Below are 20000 nucleotides of genomic sequence, written 5' to 3' on the forward strand. Positions count from 1 at the left end.
GTATGTTTTGCCCCAGCCAAGAGTTTTAGATAAAGTCTAGCAAAACCGTTCCCCCTATTGGCAGTTAGCGTTCCGTGACTGATTTGCATTCTCACAATCATGTCATTGCCTTGGGGTTCTGTTGCCAGCGTCGTGCCCATGGACTCAGCTTCTCAAACGAGGTTGGCTGGTTTGCCTCTGCTCCTGTTACAGTAGCCCTGAGTGGTGTTGTGATGCTAACTTTGCTCCTCCCGTCCTTCCTCCCGTCCTTCCTCCCTTCCTCTCCCTCCCTCCCTCCTTCCCTTCCTTCCTCCCTTCCCTCCCTCCCTTCCCTCCCTCCCTCCCTTCCACCCTCCCTCCCTTCCACCCTCCTCTCCCTCTCCCTTCTCTCCCTACCTCCCTCCTTCCCTTCCTTCCTCCCTTCCCTCCCTCCCTTCCCTCCCTCCCTCCCTCCCCTCCCTCCAGGTTGGTGACGTTGGAGAACAGTCCAGCCATTACCCCAGAGCTGCTAAGAATCTTCCAGAACATGTCAGCTCTGCTGGGTGAGTGTTTCCTCATGTGTATGATGATCCTGTCCTGAAGTCCTTCAGCAGACTGAGTCACCCAGACTCCAGACTGAGAGGGATTTAGTGGTCCACACTTCACACAAGGCAGCTCGAGGATTAGCCTAGTCATTCTCCCTGTCATTGGGCTTGCCAATGAAGTTGGTGTATAAATAGGAAGTGTGGAGTTTCAGGTTGATGATTTCTGATTGTAATGATTTTGATTATGATGATTTTGATGATTATGCTTGTGGTAATAAGGGTAGTGGTTGATTACCATAATGATATTGGTGATTCTGTTGATGATGCTGCATGATGAAGATGATGATCATGGCCATGAAATAATTACATTTGAGAAACAACCGGACTGGTGATGAGAGGAGGAGGCGGAGGCGGGGCCAAGAATATGAATGACCGTGTGATGATGGACAGACAGATAGCATGGAGGGGAGGGAGGGAGAGAGGGAGGGAGAGAGAGAGAGCATAGAGGGGAGGGAGAGAGAGAGAGAGAGAGAGTTTTCTATGTTTCACTTTTGGAGTGCCCTGAAAGGTGGACATGGAATGTCTGCGAGAGCAGTGTCATATTTGCCATTTTTGGTTTTCTGCACACTATAATCTGGGTTTATGGCAGTGACAATTTGCTGCATAAGAGATGTAATTGTAGAGACTACTTTAACCTTTTTAGTCAGCACTGTCCAAACCTATAATCAGTGCTGCTAAAAATGGGTAAGCTGGGTCAAAAGGCCATAGTATTACATCTCCTGTGCCAGTGGGCAGTAATACATAGCATTCCCTCATGCTGTGAAAGGTTTAATCACAGGAAAAGACAACTGGAATTGTTGTAGTCTAGTTTTCATCTGAAACACAATCCACATCTTCAGGGGTATAGTTTGACAAATCTCTTCCAGTACTTTCACTTAGTGAGGTTGTGATTTAGTATCATTCTGTGATATAGCCCAGCCCAGCCCGGGCCGAGCCCAACTGGTTCTGTCACGCTCCTGGAATGCCTTCAAGGCCAGAGGTTTCATATCGACTGCCTGTCGTCTTGTTTGGGCCGGTGGCTGATGGAAGGTAAATCCTCCAACTTGGACCATGGGCCCTTATTGACCAGGGTTGTGGGCTGTTGTGTGAAGAGGAACGGTATTGATTCAGTGCTATAGTAGGGAATCAGGAAATCAGGCCCATGTCAGTGTCCTTGTAGTGTCTGTGTGTGTGTGTGGAGATTGAACTGGCTCAGTGGTACACTCCATCACATCGCTGACTGCTGCAGTTCGGAGGGCAACTCTGGATGGATGGATGGATGGATGGAGGATAATGATTGGATGATTGGATGGATGGATGGATGGAGGATAATGATTGGATGATTGGATGGATGGATGGATGGGAGGGAGGGATAAATGGATAGCAGATGGATTACCTTTCAGACGACCTTGCAGTGCACACTGACAGTCCATGTCATCCTTCCCTGTTAAAAAAAAAGAAAAGAAAATGTACAAATGATTTCACACTCAACACATCCACATTCACACTACAATATACAGCACCAGTCAAAAGTTTAGACACAAACTTGCCAAGAGTGTGCAAAGCTGTCATCAAAGCAAAAACTGTGAAGAATCTAAAATATAAACCATATTCTGGTTTGTTTAACACTTTTTTGTTTACTACATAATTCCATATGTGTTCCTTCATAGTTTTGATGTCTTCAATATTAATCTACAATGTAGAAAATAATAAAAAAAATAAAAAAAAACCATTGAATGAGAAGGTGTGTCCAAGCTTTTGAAGATAATATCAACACCAGTCTATTCAGTCCAATTCATATTTGAAATCAGAAAATCTGAGAGTGTTTTTTAGTGTTTTTTTAGGTGTTTTTTAGTTTAATAGTTGTTTAGTAGCATTAGTTTAGTAGCATATGCTGTAGTCTGATTCATAGTCAACTCACTAAGTCAGACTCTTAAATGGAGAGTCTGACGACACACCCAATGCAATTTGGGGATGTGAGGCGGCTGCATCTGGCCAACTCTACCAGCGTCACAGATTCCATCAACGAACAGAGGACTTGAGGAGGTGTTTCAACTGGAGGATTTGATTTAGAATTGAATGCACGCTGCTCACCTGTGAAACAACGGCATCGGTCACCTCTTCACCAAACTCCACCTTTCCTTTTTGTGCAACGTGTGCAAATCGGGTCGCAAACAGCAGAAGAGGAGGGTCGTGACGGGCGAGGGAAGTGTGGAATTGCTGAACTCGGTCCCCAGAATCTCAGTCGAGAGGTGAGATTACATTCATAGCGTTCCTCCTGTGGCTTTGAGTCCCATCTTCTGCACACGAAAAGAAAAATATCCATTGTAGTTGATTTGATAATCCATTATAGAAGAATATTCATGATATTCAGTAGTTCATTATAAGCCGCTGTACTAGTTCCTCCCATTACATTTACATTTACATTTACATTTACATTTATGGCATTTAGCAGACGTTTTTATCCAAAGCGACTTCCAACAAATACATTTGTTTAAGTAAGTGAATCATCTGTCCATCAGTCATCATAAGATAAAGTAATCAATGCTCAGACCAGGGGCCATTGGCAGTCACAATACCAGAAGCCAATTTCTTTTTTTCTTTTTCTTTTTCTTATTATTTATTAACAGGAGAGAACTTGTACAGGGGGGTAGTGGGGGTGAAGAGGTCTCAAGGGTTAGGGTTAGTACAGGGAGGGTAGTGGGGGTGAAGAGGTCTCAAGGGTTAGGGTTAGTACAGGGGGGTAGTGGGGGTGAAGAGGCCTCAAGGGTTGGGGTGAAGGGTTAGTACAGGGGGGGTAGTGGGGGTGAAGAGGCCTTGGGAAGGCCTCCCCTGTTACCCACATAGGCCCACAGCCTGGCTCATGTTTTATGAATGGCATGCTGTAAATAACTGCTCCGGCTTGTCAAACCTGGCAAGGAACATGTACTGTTCCATCCACCACAGCTGTCACTGCCGGCCCCTTCTCTGTGTTATAAGCTAGCCGGGTCTAAAGCAGCGCCGTGGCATTTAAACAGCCTGCTAGCATGCTAGCATGCTAGCATAGGGCCTCTTCTTGGCCCATTACGCTTATTTAGTTATTATTTTTTGTGTTTCCTCAAATTGATTTTCTTGGACTTCATCTATTGGAAAACCCATTTCCTCCACCACCCATTATAAATGGCGTAACATTGCTAATGTAGCCCGATGACAGCATCTCATGAAAGGCTTTTCAGATCGGTCTGTTTGACGCCCCAGTCAGGCGTCATCCATTAAGAGCCTCACTCTGTGTTTAAGCTCCTAAACGCCTGTCAAGAAATCTCCCCGGTCGCTTAATTAAGTCCATATTAACGGCCGTGGATCAGCCTGAACCGGTTCTCCCTATCGTGTTCTCCCTGTGTTCCATACACCGGTGATGTCCTTGTTACGGCTGTCACCACAACCATGCTTCCATAAAGATATCCTGATCATGAGTACTCATTCACCTTGTGAAAGCCCCATTGCACAGAGGGTAGGGGTTGTTAATGATTCAGAACCCTCTTCGGAAAGCCCTCTTACTTTATGAAGTTGACTAGACTTAAGATTAAGTTAACCCGATTTACTTATCCTAAGTGGACTTCAAAATCAAATCAAAATTATAAGGCAGCCAGGTGAAAGAAAAATATTTTTTACAGGCTGGCCGCATCCTTCACTCCTCCTTTTCTCTCTCTCTCTCTCTATCTATCTCTCTATCTATCTATCTATCTATCATCGCTCCCACTGGGGTATGCTAGCCTTAATGGAAAGTGTGACAGGTTCTTCAGAGAACGTAATGAATTTCACAACAGCCCGACCCTCATTAGTCAGTGGCCAACTCATTACATCAGGCGGTAGCAGGCCTCAATCCAGGAAATGTATAAATTAATAGAATAAATAGGGCTTATAAATAGGGATTTCAATTCTGTTTTTTAAATGTCAGCCATTCTCCGTACCGCGGTGGCTGAATTAATGTTATTCCCCAGTGTCATGGCTTGTACTTTCCGTTTGCATATTAGTACTGCTGTTTTGTTGGCTTTTTAATTTTTTTCTCATTTACAGAGGGGCAATTCATGAGCTATGCATATTTCCGCAGTAATATTTTTTGTCATATTTCATATCCTGCAAATGTGGGGACTTGGTAATTAGAGTGTCTATTTTTCAGTTATTTTTCATATTTTAGCTGCTGAAGAAATTGTAGGCATAGCGGCTATGTGTTTGCTTGGTTCCATTAAAAATGATTGCCACTCACACCACACAGCAGCCCAGAATGAGACCCATGTGACTCCATGCAAGTCCTGTGAGGGAAATACAAAGCTGTGCTGTTGAGAGGCTTACATCTCTCAGAAGTGTTGATGGCTGGTAAGAACAAATTAGCACACTATGAAAGCATACGCCCCTCCGTCCTTTCATATGAAACATGACAGACAGGGCATAATTCATCAACCCGCCCGTGTGCGTTTATTTACATGCATTTATAATTGAACACAGAGAAAAAATTCTTATGGCCTTAGTTTTTTCTTTTTTTTCTTTTTCCCACCATGCTCGGGTCTGTCATTATTACCCCCTCCCATCCTTTCAGCTGAGTTTTTTTCTGGTCGTACTTTTTTGATCAGTGGAAAAAGCGTGAGGAATGTGGGGCAGTGAGCCCGTGTCAGTGGGGCTGTGGTTGGCCGGCCCGGTGTGCGGCCTGGCCTGTGTGATAATGATGCCATGCTTTATCTCTGCTAAACTGGAGCAGAACATTCAGTAATTAGACTGTCAGAGAGCAGCCCGTGCCTTTAACATGAGATGGGCCTACCTAGTGAAATGGAGCTATTCTCAGCTTCTGCAGCAACAGGGGTGGGGTGGGGGGCAGACTGGAGGGATGGGGGGGGGGGGCAGACTGGGTTCCATTTCTCTTTGGCTCTTCGTTACATCTGAGCATTTGATAACCGCTCGAGCATCCGCTTAAATTGCTGGTTTATGATATGTTGATTGGTGGAATACAACCGAACAGATGCTCATCTTTACCGATCACATGCAGTACCGCACCAGCATACCAATTAGCGTCAGATAGCACATGCCTACAGATGTGAGTGGCACTAGGCGGAGTGGAAGGAGAGTCAAGGTAGTGAATGCATTGACAAAGTGAAGCGCCTTATCTTGCCAGGTTGCCACATGATGTGATGAAAGAGATCTCATTTGTACAAATCGTTGATCCAAAATGGCAGCGTTCGCAGATAGGTCAGGGTCTCCAATCCATTCGCGCTGTACGCCATCTCTCCACACCTCTCCATCCCTTTGCTGAGCCATGCGTTCTCCTTTTTCCTACTTCCTCTTTGACTTTGGCTCTACAGGACGTGCACTTTTCCTGCTGGCTAACTCTGAAGCTACTCCGGGCCACATTGTTGCCGGCGCTGTTGGAGAGCCTCTGTTGGAGAGCCTCTGTTGTGGAGCCTCTGTTGGGGAGCCTCTGTTGGGGAGCCTCTGTTGGAGAGCCTCTGTTGGAGAGCCTCTGTTGGGGAGCCTCTGTTGGGGAGCCTCTGTAATGAGCGGCAGCGCTGTGCGTCTCTACGAGGCTGCTGAGGTCGTCTCTCTCTGTGGAGAAAAGGCTGCTAGGCCGCTAGGCCGGCGCGTAGTAAGGAGTGTAGCAGTGTAGAGCGTAGGAGTGTCAACGAGGTACTCTGGCACTTTGTCATCACGCTGTGACCCCCCCCCCCCTCTCTCTGATCTTCTTCTGCCCACTACACTTTGAGGCCTCTGCGTGTCTTTGGTTGAAGTCATGCTGGCAAGCACTTCACTGTGAACAATAACGCTACGAATGGCGCTCTGTACATTCCAAAGGAAGGCAGATTAAAAGTGTTGCGTTTTGTTTGATGATGAACTGTCCTTGCCCTTGTTTTTACAAATGTGAGTGCAAATATCTTTGACTCCCAGGATCCCATCATTGAAATTGATTTTTCCCAATTGTTCCCATTGGTTTTGGTTTCAGGTTGAGATTGCCTTTGAAGATTGCCCAAGATCAATGTTTTTCATTTCGTTTTTACAGCGTGTTTTTTTTTTTTTTTAAATGTCTTGTTTAATCTTCAGTTTTCATACTTTTTTAGTCTTGTTTGCTTGCTGTGGTTAATCACCCAAAATCCTTCTCTTACTTTAGTTGAGTTTGTTCTCAGTGAATTAACCCGAACACAAAACCACTGTAACACAATCTGTTCCAATCTGTTCCCGACTGTTAGGGTTAGTCTGTCCCCGACTGTTAGGGTTAGGGTTAGTCTGTTCCCGACGGTTAGGGTTAGTCTGTTCCCGACTGTTAGGGTTAGGGTTAGTCTGTTCCCGACTGTTAGGGTTAAGGTTAGTCTGTCCCCGACTGTTAGGGTTAGGGTTAGTCTGTTCCCGACTGTTAGGGTTAGGGTTAGTCTGTCCCCGACTGTTAGGGTTAGGGTTAGTCTGTTCCCGACTGTTAGGGTTAGGGTTAGATATAGGAATGCCCCATTGAAAGGCACCTCTGTTCTGATGCAGAGTAAAGGAGAGAACATTGCCAACAGCAGATGGTCCACCCCAGCCACACACTCCAACTTGCATATACACAGGGCCTGTTGGAATCTGATACGAATGGTTTAATCAATGCCTTGGCAGCTGTCGCCTAAAGACTTGATCAATAACGCTGTACCTAGGGATGTTTTGTAACATTTGACTTTATTTGATTTCAAATGTGTTGGAAAGGCATGAAGCTAGGCCTTTGCAGATTCCGTCTGGCTTTTGTCTCTCCTTTGATGGTACAGCATGGGCTAGAGACGGGGGAGATTGAGACGGGGGGAGAGAGGAGAGGGCGAGATGGAGGCAGAGAAGAAAAGGTGAGAGGAGAGAAACACATAGAGGAAGCGGGAAAATGTCACATCTACTCTACCACAGGACACACAGGCGTCTTTTAAAAGGGAAGCACTTTAAGAGATTCATCTGGAACACTTTAGAGAGGTGGTGTAAAGGTGTGAGGAACACATGATGAGATATTTAGACAATTAGCAGTAAGAAATCCTGCCTCATCTCAACAGCTGTGATCACTTCAAAGATCACCGCCGACAGTTTGCGTCGTTTTTGTGATTTTCGCCTGTACAGAAACTCATTAACGACCTTTGACTCATCAACGAACAGAATGTCTGCTTTGAGTGCAGATGGTCAGAAACATACATGCATACATTGTGCACTGGAGTTGGATATAAAATGGATTCCAATTTAAAGACCGAACTGTGTGTTTTAAAGGAAAGTAAATACTGTAATCCAAGAGTTTTGCCTTGTCAATGCACCCTGTAGCTGTCCTAGATGGAGTTCTGGCTGTTCTATTGAGACATGCTCAGTTTACTTTCGATAGCTGGACATTTTGACAGGCTCTTGGTATTCACACATTGAATCCTTCGCCCCCTTTCATTCACACACATTAGTGAGAGAGAAAATGATGACAGCCTCATCGAATGTATAGCTTTAGATGCCACTCTGCTGTCCTTCCTACCCCTGAACCTTAGGAACTCAATATTTTATTCCATTCATTCTTTTTTCCTCTCTCTCGTATTGATATTCATACAGAACTCTCGCCTGGAGGATATTGCTATGTGCACAGCTTATCAGCAGGGCAGACGATGGAGAGGGTGGGAGAGAGAGGAGGAGAGGGTGGGAGAGAGAGAGAGAGAGAGGGTGGGAGAGAGAGGAGGAGAGGGTGGGAGAGAGAGGAAGAGAGGGTGGGAGAGAGAGGAGGAGAGGGTGGGAGAGAGAGGAAGAGAGGGTGGGAGAGAGAGGAGGAGAGGGTGGGAGAGAGAGGAAGAGAGGGTGGGAGAGAGAGGAGGAGAGGGTGGGAGAGAGAGGGTGGAAGAGAGAGGGAGAGAGGGAGGGAGGGGGGAAGAGAGTGTCAGGAACAGGCATTCACCTCCCAGGGTTCTGCTGCGTGTGATTAAAGCAGGGATGTGGATGTGTCTAAATGAACAGGTTGATGGAAGTTTCAGCAGGTTTTGCATATATGCTAATCACAGAGATCGGAGAGGGCCGCAGGCTGTGGGAGAGCTCTACCACACATTGTCTCTATTGACCATGAGGAGTCATTAGGGCTTCGTGGGAAAGAGACGTCTCAACAGCAACTTTGTTGACCTCGGGCCTCAGCCTTCCCTTCCTCCCCAGGTGGAGCTCTTTCCATCAGAAATGTAGCCACACTTGCGCATTCATCACATGCATTTGCTTGTACCAATCACTGGAGACAAGATGAGAGAGATGGTTTTGTAACCTTTTCAGACATCCGCCGTAGGGCTTAACATCAATTCTTAGCAAAGCCCCAACTATGAGTCTAATCCACTCAATCAATTGTCAAAAGTTAGGTACCTGGAGAGATTTTGGCCAGCTTTTGAGATTACAGTTATTATTCTAGTTATTATTCTAGTGGTTCAGTTTGCAAACTTTGCTAGAAATATTGACATAGTGTTTCCTTACTCATAGATATCTCCACTTTTACCGTGTTTGCGAAATGTGGCCTCATTTGAGACCCAGCCGCTGTGCTGCAGTGTGCTAAATACTGTTTCAGTCTGGTGGCATTTATCTACTGTATCCATATCCATGCCCATGGATCCCCCTGGAGGAGTTCCTGCAATACCTCCCGTTGTAATAACTCAGCCCGGCATGAGCAGCCATCATCTCTCCCAGGGTAGACCATCCATCACCTGTGAGGGAAATCAATACACATCTGTGGTAATATAAAGTTCCGTTCTTCTGTATGCTAAGTGGGAGGTTGTTATATATGAGATGGAAGATTGTTCACTATGTAGTGTGTAAGTATTCTTCCAGGACTTATGTCCATATGTGGGCCTCTGAGCCACAGAAAAGGATGCCTCTGCCCAAGCAGTAACTCTTGGATATGTAATTACTGTACTGGAGAAAATAGCCTTCTGCTCCAATGGCAGAATCTTCGTGGTTTAACAGACGCGTGCTGTACTGTTGATCTAGTCTTGTGTAGCCATACCTCCCAACCACGTCGTTCTCACGCCTCCTTTGGAGGTCTGGAGAATGTTAGATTAGCCGACCTGGCTTGGATTGAACTGGACAGAGCGATGGGAGAATGTGCTCGCAATTTCATTGGATGTTACATTCCAACAACATTGCCAACAGAATGGTTGCTTGTTTTTATGTGTGTCTTTTTTTGACTGGGAAGGACTGTTTTGCAGAGAGCTGTTGCCCGTGCTAGCTTGCAAGACCCAGAAATGTAAGAGAACCTGAAGGAAAAACTGAAGGAATTCTCTTTTCTTTTCTTTTTTCTTTTCTTGCTTCACTCAAGCAAGGCATTTGATTGGTTTGTCGAGGCGTCACTAAAGTAGTAGCTACTTTCAGCGAAAGGCTTTCTGAACTGCGAATGCCTGGTCTCAACGAGGTTACTCTTGATCACATGTGGCTGGGAGGAATGGTTTAATTGAAGAGTGGATTGTGTACATCGGAGCGTTAAATCACCTGTGAGCAGCATGTCTACCACTGAAATGTGTTGTATGCTGATTGCCGAGGGGCTCATGTGCCTTTTTTTAATCATAAGACACCGTTTCCCCAATTTGTCCATAATGGTTCTACAGGCCATGAAGATGATCCCTCTTTTTTATTAGCTTTTATTTTCTCCTCGTTATTCCCCCCTTTCCTGATCTCTGCCGTCCAATTATCACTTACTGTAATATTGAGAATCCCTTCTCTGCACATTCTATTTCAACACTTTGTCTCCTTCAGTTCCCAGTGCGTTCCAAAGTGCATTTTCCCTCTCTGGGTGTAATTTGATCGAAAGGAGGAGAGAATAAGCTTTAAAAAGGCAATTAGTTTACTCCCACCGTCAATCATTTCTGTATTTGTTGCTGCCAGAATCAACCTTTCGGTGAACAATGGAAGCAAGCAGAGCTCTCATTCCTCCCCTTAAAGTGATGCTAGAATTGTATGATTTCAGCCTACAGCTCGAAACGTAATAAGCGTGTGGATTCCATAAAGGCCAATGTCATAAACACTCATTTCTGAAAATGAAACTTGTACTGCTGCTTCAAAAGTTGGCACTGATATACTATGGGTTCTGAGGTAATCGTCCAGCCCCAAAACGAGGGTTTTAAAAAAAACGAAAATACAAAACATTGTAGCTTCTCTTAGCTTCTTGTAGCGTCTCTTTAATCGATGATAAGTCAGAAATGACTTTTCACCTTGGTGCTGCTTTTAGCTTCTTTCACTGTCAATGGAAAACCATTCACCTCTACGAGTTTCTTCAGTAAAGTATCGTTAATCTCCAATCCCAGTGTCACTCGACTTCGCATATGATTATGTCATCGTCAATTAGAGAAATGGTTTTCGTAAAGATCCATGTCATGAGTCATTCTTTTTTTGTTATTTTGCTATTTTAAACAGGCATAATTTCTCTCACTTAGCCCACAGGCGTAGCCGGCTGCTGCCCAGTCGGGGGTCCTTCTTTGTTTGCCCTGCGGCACTTCTCCGTATCTGCAGGCCGATAGGGATGTAGAGAGTTTTTTTGCAGCTGGATTTCAGAAACTCTTAAATTACGTTCAATAAGCTCGGAGTTCAGTAGAGATTAAATATTCAGATCAGCTGTCGCTCTAGGGGTGATTTCTCATTATTCAAAATCCCTCAAGCTCCAATTTGTGGAGAATGTGCACTTGTGCGCGTGTGTGTACTGTTGCTCTGGCGGTTATTCTATGGCGTCTTAAGGGAGCACTTTTGTGGTAAAAATTGATTTAGTTCTAATGTATGACACAGGCTTCTTGCACAACTATGAACTGAACGTTGCAATTTAGCCGTCTTATTTTAAAACCGCATGCTGACGCCCTGAGGGGAGAGGGAGGGAGAGGGAGTTATGTCTGTGGGATTTTGGTCCCTGTTCAATCAACCCCAGTTATAGAGTTTCTGGAAGAAGTTGAAAACTAGTCTACAGTCGTTGTGTAATGAATTCTTTGGGGAACACAACACAAAGTTGGGCTTTTGCCCTATTGTCTGTTCCTGCTTGGTTTGGTGGATACAGTGGATTTCTACCGAGTTCAAGAGAACTGTCAGGGGAATCCACACACACACACACACACACACACACACACACACACAGAAAAGCATCCAGCCGCACGCATGCGCGTGCGCGCACACACACACACACACACACACACACACACACACACATTCTCTTCAAAATGTTACATCATCTGATTCCACTCGCTTCCTCCTACGAAACAGCCCAAAGTTAGTTTTCCTCTCCGTGTCTGTGCTAAAAAAAAACCTAGCTAAAAATCCATAAATGTCTAGTCTTCTCTGGGCTATAACGTAGAGACATTAAGTGAGTGTGTGAGAGAGCTCCCTTTATGAGGGTAACTTACAGTGTTTATGATCTGTGTGAGACAGGAGTGGAATCTCATTCACAGTGGAAACCAATAGAAAAGTTACGGTGCGTCCAACTCAGTGGTAATTCTAACTGGAGTTGGCTTGATGTGTAGTGATTGTGGGTGATGTAGATTTATCACCCAATGTTGGTGATAAACTCTCACCATGTGTGTAAATGGATAAACACACACACACACACACACACCACACACACTGTGTTGTTAGGCAATGTGCCTAACTTTATCCCTTGTGATTAACTGTACTGTGATGTGTAAAATGGCAAGCACGCAAAATCAATATGGAACTAATTAGATGGTCTGTATCTCTGCAGCTCACACACACACACACACACACAGGCACACGCACACGCACACCCGCACGCACACACACGCACACCCGCACGCACGCACACACAAACAGCACAGACGCGGTTGCTGCTGTCTACCCTTAGGTTGCTCCGATGTTGTCCTTTGCCTTTGATTTCATAAATATTCATCAGCTAGAGGGGCTGACTAAATAGCCCTCTTGCATACATTAACTACCTGTGCAAATAGTTGATGGTAGGAATTACATTATCTTCATTACCTGTCTGTGCACGGCAGATGGATGGAGTGCATCAATGCATACATTAACATTATTAGTTCCTGAGTGCATCAGATGGGTCAAATTAGATTACATTTTTGATGTGTATTCACATCCTTTATTCATTTGAAGCTTAGTCCTGCTGAAGATGCCCTCAACCTGTAGACTTATGTTGTTTTCTGTTAATGGATAGTATCATTTAAGCTACATTACATTTTGTAGGAGCACAAGATAGTATTGGGCCCCCCTTTATGTCAGTTTGCTGTGCGTGCGTGTGTCTGTACGTGGGTTCAAATGTTTAACTCAGCTGAAGGTGTGTGTGATCTGGGTTCCCTCGCTGCCTTGTGAACACACACACACACACACACACACACAGAGACACCTGGAGAGTAGAGGTAGCCACAACAGCTCAGAGCTACTCCAAGATTTAACCAGTCCCCACAGTACACTAAGAGGGGCCGGCTGAGAAACACTGCCTCCAAAAACAACAAACCAAAGTGCAGGACTGGAATATAATACAAGACTAGTTTGTGTTTAAAAACGACAGATTTATTTAAACTGACACTTACAGGATTGTCTTCTCTCCGGTGTGGTCCCTTATGCTTGGGTCTGGCTCGCTTTGTGTGTATGTCTGTGTCTGTCGGTCTGTCGGTCGGTCTGTGTGGTGCCACCCCCCCCCCCCCCCCCCCCGTCTCTCTCCCCCAGTGGGGTCAGGGGGTGGGTGGCACAGTGGGTAACGTGGGGGTGGAAGCAAACAGCTATTCCAGGTGTCAGGATCAATTACCCTGCCACTGTGTATTACTGTCAGTCTAGACTCCCCCTGTGTGTGTGTGTGTGTGTGTGTGTGTGTGTGTGAGACAGACAGACAGACAGACAGACAGAAGGGTTGAAGTCTGGCATTAGGATCAGCCCCCCCTACCACTCCACATCACTGCTCATTCCTCAGACCCTCCTCACGGCAATCCAGGAAAGAGACCACTGACTATTACACACACACACACCCACACACACTCACTCACTCACTCTCACACACACACTCACCCACCTATAACACACATAACACACAACCCCTTTATGTGTTTAACTACAGATAATAGTCAGCTTTGGTCCACCCCCTCCCCCCTCCTTCCCTTGTTTACCTCTGCTCTACCTCTCCTTCTCTACCTGTCCTCTACTCAGCCACCCCTCCTCCTCCTCCATCCCTCCATCCCTCCTCCTCCTCCATCCCTCCACCCCTCCTCCTCCTCCATCCCTCCACCCCTCCTCCTCCTCCATCCCTCCATCCCTCCTCCTCCTCCATCCCTCCACCCCTCCTCCTCCTCCATCCCTCCACCCCTCCTCCTCCTCCATCCCTCCATCCCTCCATCCCTCCTCCTCCTCCATCCCTCCACCCCTCCTCCTCCTCCATCCCTCCATCCCTCCTCCTCCTCCTCCTCCTCCTCCTCTCCCTCTCTTATCTGTCACCTCCTCTGTCGCTGGGTGAGGAGCCATCATCACAGCAGCCCGCCCTGATCCCCAAAGTCACCCTCTCCAGGACACACACGCACACGCACACGCACACGCACAGACACACGCACACACACACACACACAGACACAGACACAGACACGCACACACACACACACACACAGACACAGACACGCACACGCACGCACGCACGCACGCACGCACACACACGCACGCACACACACACAGAGGCACTGCTCTGTGGATGTCCTCACTGTTTTGCTAGTAACAGGGTTACATCTCTCTGGGGAACAAAAACAAGAACAACAACTGGGATATGCAAAAATAATCCGCCAATCACGTACAGTAGTAGTAATACAACATTGAGCAACAGTCTGCTGCGATGCAAATGGATTACATAACAGGCCTCGCCACTATCTCGACTTAGCTAGTTTTCTTTGTCTTTTGGTTGCTGAATACAGAAACAGTGGGGACCCGGTGTTGTTGTATCCTCAAGTATTAGTTCCCTAGTGGCAGTAAATACATCCTTTGGAAAAATGCTAATTTCTGTGTATGAATTCTAATGGGATTGTAGGACTTTGATGTTTCTGTGCTGTATCTGAAGCTCTGAAGCGCTCGCGTTGTGTTGAATCTCTCTCGGTGGAAGTTGCCCTCCAGTAGAGGTCTAGGATACGATCCCACAGACCTCCAGGCAGAGCCTCAACCATCAGCGGGATGTCAGTGTCGGGGCTAGTTACCACCGATTGCAGATGAGTCCTTTATAGATACATTTGTCTTATCCCCTGTCTCTCTGAGGGGTATATTATGGACACACACACTCACACAGAAACACACACACACATACACACACACACACACAGAAACACACACAGCTGTGTAGGAGAGCTTCTAAGTGCCGGTTTTTTAGATGGTTCCTGCTTGCATCTGTGCATGATGAAGTACATTTATATACCCTGGGGAAGACATCATTAATAAATCCTGGCCTGCATAACTCCTATCTCTATTAATACAGACGTGGAGGCCACACATCTGGGAAAAACATGAGAGAGAGACTCATGCCAGAAATGATTTACTACTGGAATATTGAGATGGATCATGTTACTGGGTTGACTGGGTAACTGGGCTGACTGGGTAACTGGGCTGACTGGGTTACTGGGTTGACTGGGTTACTGGGTGTGCTGAATGACATCTAAATGTGAGATGTGATCTTTGGAAGTGATTTTTCCACCTCCTGCAGTAGCCGGGTTGGTTGAATGTAATATCATATAATAATATAAATAATAGTATATCATATAATAATATGTGGTCATATGGTTGTCATAGCTACTAGATGGAAGGGCTGTTCTGTTGAGCCAGATCCAGGTTGTCCACGTTACTCCTATAGTAGTCCACAGTAATACACCTTTTATTAAATGCTGTGTATTTCTTTCCACAGTACCCCCCCTCTCTCGTCCTACTCTCTCTCTCTCTCTCTCCTCACCTCTCCTTCTCTCTCTCTCCTTCTCTCTCTCTCCTTCTCTCTCTCCCTCTTCTCTCCGTATTTCCCTCTCTCTCTCTCTCTCTCTCTCTAATCAATAACATCTGTTTGTCTGTTGCAGAAATGAGCTCAGAGAACCTGAGGACATGCTTCCAGATAGTTAACGCTTACATCTACCTGTCTGCCACAGAGTTCCTACAGGTGAGGGCTCCAGTATACAGTACACCTACAGTACACATACAGTACACATACAGTACCACTCAAAGGTTAGGACACACCTTACATCTACCTGTCTGCCACAGAGTTCCTACAGGTGAGGGCTCCACTCAAAAGTTTGGACACACCTTGCCAAGAGCGTGCAAAGCTGTCATCAAAGCAAAAGGTGGCTACTTTGAAGAATCTAAAATATAAACCATATTTGTTTACTACATAATTCCATATGTGTTCCTTCATAGTTTTGATGTCTTCAATATTAATCTACGATGTAGAAAATAATAAAAAAAATAAAGAAAAACCATTGAATGAGAAGGTGTGTCCAAACTTTTGACTGGTACTGTATACACACACACACACACACACACACACACACACACACACACACACACATTTAAATGTGTCCATCTAAACCCCTCTCTCCCTCTCTATCTCTCTCTCTCTCTCTACACAGAACTATGCTGAAGCGCTGTGTAGATCGTTCTGTGATCTGCTCAAAGACATCACCAATGAGGGACAGGTCCAAGTGCTGAAGGTAGTGTGTGTGTGCGCGCGCGTGTGCGTGTGTGTGTGTGTGTGTACCAGAAATTAGCTGTCTGTTCTATGAAAAATACAACATGGTCCTGTTACCATTGCATCTGTGTGTGTGCGGGCACTTCTCTGTAGGCACTCTACCCACATGGGGGGGGGGGGGGGGGTCCTTGTTATTCACTCTGTACTTCCTGGAGCCTCGCCCTTGATCACACCAGGGAAGAAGAAGATGATGACTTGTCTTCTTTAATTCTGCATTCCTTCCTCACTCCCTCTCCTACTTTGTATCCCACTCCTCTCCTTTCATCTTTCCCTCCCTTCTCTCCTCCTCCCTCTCCCTTTCCCTTAACTCGTATCCCCTCCTATATCTCCCTCCCTCCCTCGCCTCTCCCTCCCTCCCTCGCCTCTCCCTCCCTTCCTCATCTCTTCACTCAGTCTTACTCTGTGTCAGTGATCCTGGTCCTGGGGATCTGCACTGCTGCAGTTTTTTGTCCCAGCTCAGCCCTAACACACCTGATTCAGCGAATCCAGATTTTGAAGATCAGTTGATTAGTTCAATCAGGTGTGAGAGCCCAGGGCTGGAGCCAAATCTGTACCCACTGCGGCTCTCCAGGACCAGGATTGAGTATCACTGCTCTCTATATTACTCTTTCTCCCTTTCTCCCTTCATCTCTCTCTCTCTCTCTCTCTCTCTCTCTCTCTCTCTCTCCCCTCTCCTCCCCCGCTCTCACCCGAGGAGGGAGAGGGAGACCCTCCCTGGCAAGTTGCAGCACATCCTCAAATGTCATCACCTCAAGGACATCCTCACATCCTCCTCAACCTCACATCCTCACATCCTCCTCAACCTCAGGCTGTGATATCCCTCATCTGTGAAGCAGTCCTGTCTCTCTCTGTCGCACACACACACACACACACAAACACACACACACACACCCACACACCCACACACACCCCCCCCCCCCACACACACATACACTCACACACACACACACACGCCACACACACACACACGCCACACACACACACGACAGAACCAAAGAAGGGCAGCAACAGTTAGAAAGAAGGCTAAGGGGTTATGCACAAGCTGCTAATGACACACAATGTAATTAAGGCATACTCTACGGATGTCTCTACAGCAAATGAGTCTGAAAAGATGTCAGCCGTTGCCAGTTCCCCGAGCGCGGTAACGGAAGTGTTGAAGTGTTGTTCCTCCTTGACCTCCTTTCAGTTACTTGTTGCTGCAGTTATCACTTTTGTCAATTGATTAGATCAGTGTGTTGGTTTGTCTCTCTTGATACTAGCTTAATCTGAGTAAACTCAATCAATATGTACACTCGCCGAGCACTGTATGAGGAACACTATACTAATACTGGGTAGGGCTTCCCTTTATTAGAACACTATACTAATACTGGGTAGGGCCTCCCTTTACTCTTTATTAGAACACTATACTAATACTGGGTAGGGCCTCCCTTTATTAGAACACTATACTAATACTGGGTAGGGCCTCCCTTTATTAGAACACTATACTAATACTGGGTAGGGCCTCCCTTTATTAGGAACACTATACTAATACTGGGTAGGGCCTCCCTTTATTAGAACACTATACTAATACTGGGTAGGGCCTCCCTTTATTAGGAACACTATACTAATACTGGGTAGGGCCTCCCTTTATTAGAACACTATACTAATACTGGGTAGGGCCTCCCTTTATTAGAACACTATACTAATACTGGGTAGGGCCTCCCTTTATTAGGAACACTATACTAATACTGGGTAGGGCCTCCCTTTATTAGAACACTATACTAATACTGGGTAGGGCCTCCCTTTATTAGAACACTATACTAATACTGGGTAGGGCCTCCCTTTATTAGAACACTATACTAATACTGGGTAGGGCCTCCCTTTATTAGAACACTATACTAATACTGGATAGGGCCTCCCTTTATTAGAACACTATACTAATACTGGGTAGGGCCTCCCTCTGCTCTTTATTAGAACACTATACTAATACTGGGTAGGGCCTCCCTTGGCTCTCAAAACAGCCTCAGTTCTTCGTGGCGTTGATTCCACAAAGAAAAGATTCATTTGAGATTCTGGTCCATGATGACATGATTGCATCACGCAATTCCTGCAGGTTTTTCAGGTGCACTTTCAAGCTGTGAATCTCCCGTTCTACCACATCCCAAAGGTGTTCTATTGGATTCAGATCCGGTGACTGGGAAGGCCACTGAAGAACACTGAACTCATTGTCATGTTCATGAAACCAGTTTGAGACGTCTTTTGCTTTGTGACCTGGTGCATCATCATGCTGGAAGTAGCCATTAGAAGATGGGTAAATTGTGGCCATGAAGGGATCCACATGGTCAGCAACAATACTCAAATAGGCTGTGGCATTCAAGCGATGATTGATTGGTATTAACGGGCCCAAAGTGTGCCAAGAAAACATTCCCCACACTGTCACTCCACCATGAGAAGGTGTACAGGTGTTCCTCCACCATGAGAAGGTGTACAGGTGTTACACCACCTCCACCATGAGAAGGTGTACAGGTGTTCCTAATAAAGTGCTCTGAGACTGTGAATTGCTTACACATCTGTTCCTATGAAGTGTGGGCGTCATCATGATTGTTATGTAATAAGAAAGGGGAGAGTGTGAGTGTTCAGTTTCATCCTCATCCCCTTTCATCCTCTTTCATCCTCTTTCCAAACCCAATCTCATCCCCTTTCATCCTCTTTCTCAACCCAATCTCATCCTCTTTCATCCTCTTTCTAAACCCAATCTCATCCTCTTTCATCCTCTTTCATCCTCTTTCTAAACCCAATCTCATCCTCTTTCATCCTCTTTCATCCTCTTTCTAAACCCAATCTCATCCTCTTTCATCCTCTTTCATCCTCTTTCTAAACCCAATCTCATCCTCTTTCATCCTCTTTCTAAACCCAATCTCATCCTCTCTCATCCTCTTTCTCATCCCAATCTCATCCTCTTTCAAAGTGAGTTTGAGCAGTTGTTCCATGTAGAGTCTTGATTCCTTTTTGATTCCTACCGAGGGAACTCGGCTAACTTCAAGGTAGCTAAGCGCAGTTGCTTTTAATAATTACTTTGATACCTTTTTAATATGCGTCTTTGTTCTGACAGGTCATGAATATTTGATCATGTTACCCTTTTCCTTTAATAAAAACTATATATATATGTATATATAATCTGAAAAAAGTGTATGCTTATAAGGAAGATGAAAATTTCTTTCCTGACATATTTGGTTTTATTCATGCAGCAGAATTCCCCATGTGTGATGATAACACAGAGCACTTGACTCGACTTAGAAAAGGGTCAAATTCATGGATATTAAGAAACGTAAGCCCCCCCAAGACTTGGGAAATAATATTTGAGAGTTTAATAAGCTGTCATGATGTGGCTAACCCAGAACCACACCCTCCCAGTGCTGTTATCTGACAGTTTGTTCACTATTCTGTCACTGGAAAGTACAATTGTCTTTTTACAGTGTATCACCAATCTGGAAAACACTCCACAAAACCGCAAAACTACCTCAATGGAGGGACCTTGACAACGGCCATGTTTTCAGCCCTGGGGAACCTCATGGGCTGTTGTTTCTCCATGGTTATCTAGAGAGCCAGAGACGGCACCAGGCGTGAAATGGCATGTACCAAAGATTTTACAACTATGAAGATTGTTGAGTGGCTCGAAATCCGATGGGAGCTGTTGTCCCCCTCCTGATTGAAAACCAGGCCCAGTCCTTATTTTTCCACAGACTGAGAACAGAAATGGATGGATGGCTGAATTTAACCCTCCGGCTCTTCTCATCTTTATGCATGTTCTGAGT

General features: G+C 45.6%; 1 protein-coding gene across 1 annotated transcript in view; it reads left to right on the top strand.

The window, feature by feature from the left end:
• The window catches only part of ipo11 (importin 11), a 116324-nt gene that overhangs the window by 55016 nt on the left and 41308 nt on the right, over positions 1 to 20000 (top strand). Inside the window, exons 22-24 of the mRNA XM_083674001.1 lie at positions 445 to 521; positions 15542 to 15621; positions 16088 to 16168. Of these exons, the coding sequence (XP_083530127.1) occupies positions 445 to 521; positions 15542 to 15621; positions 16088 to 16168 (238 nt within the window). The remainder of the gene's footprint in view (positions 1 to 444; positions 522 to 15541; positions 15622 to 16087; positions 16169 to 20000) is intronic.

The sequence above is a fragment of the Argentina silus genome, assembly GCF_951799395.1.
Source record: "Argentina silus genome assembly, chromosome: 7".
NCBI lineage: Eukaryota > Metazoa > Chordata > Actinopteri > Argentiniformes > Argentinidae > Argentina > Argentina silus.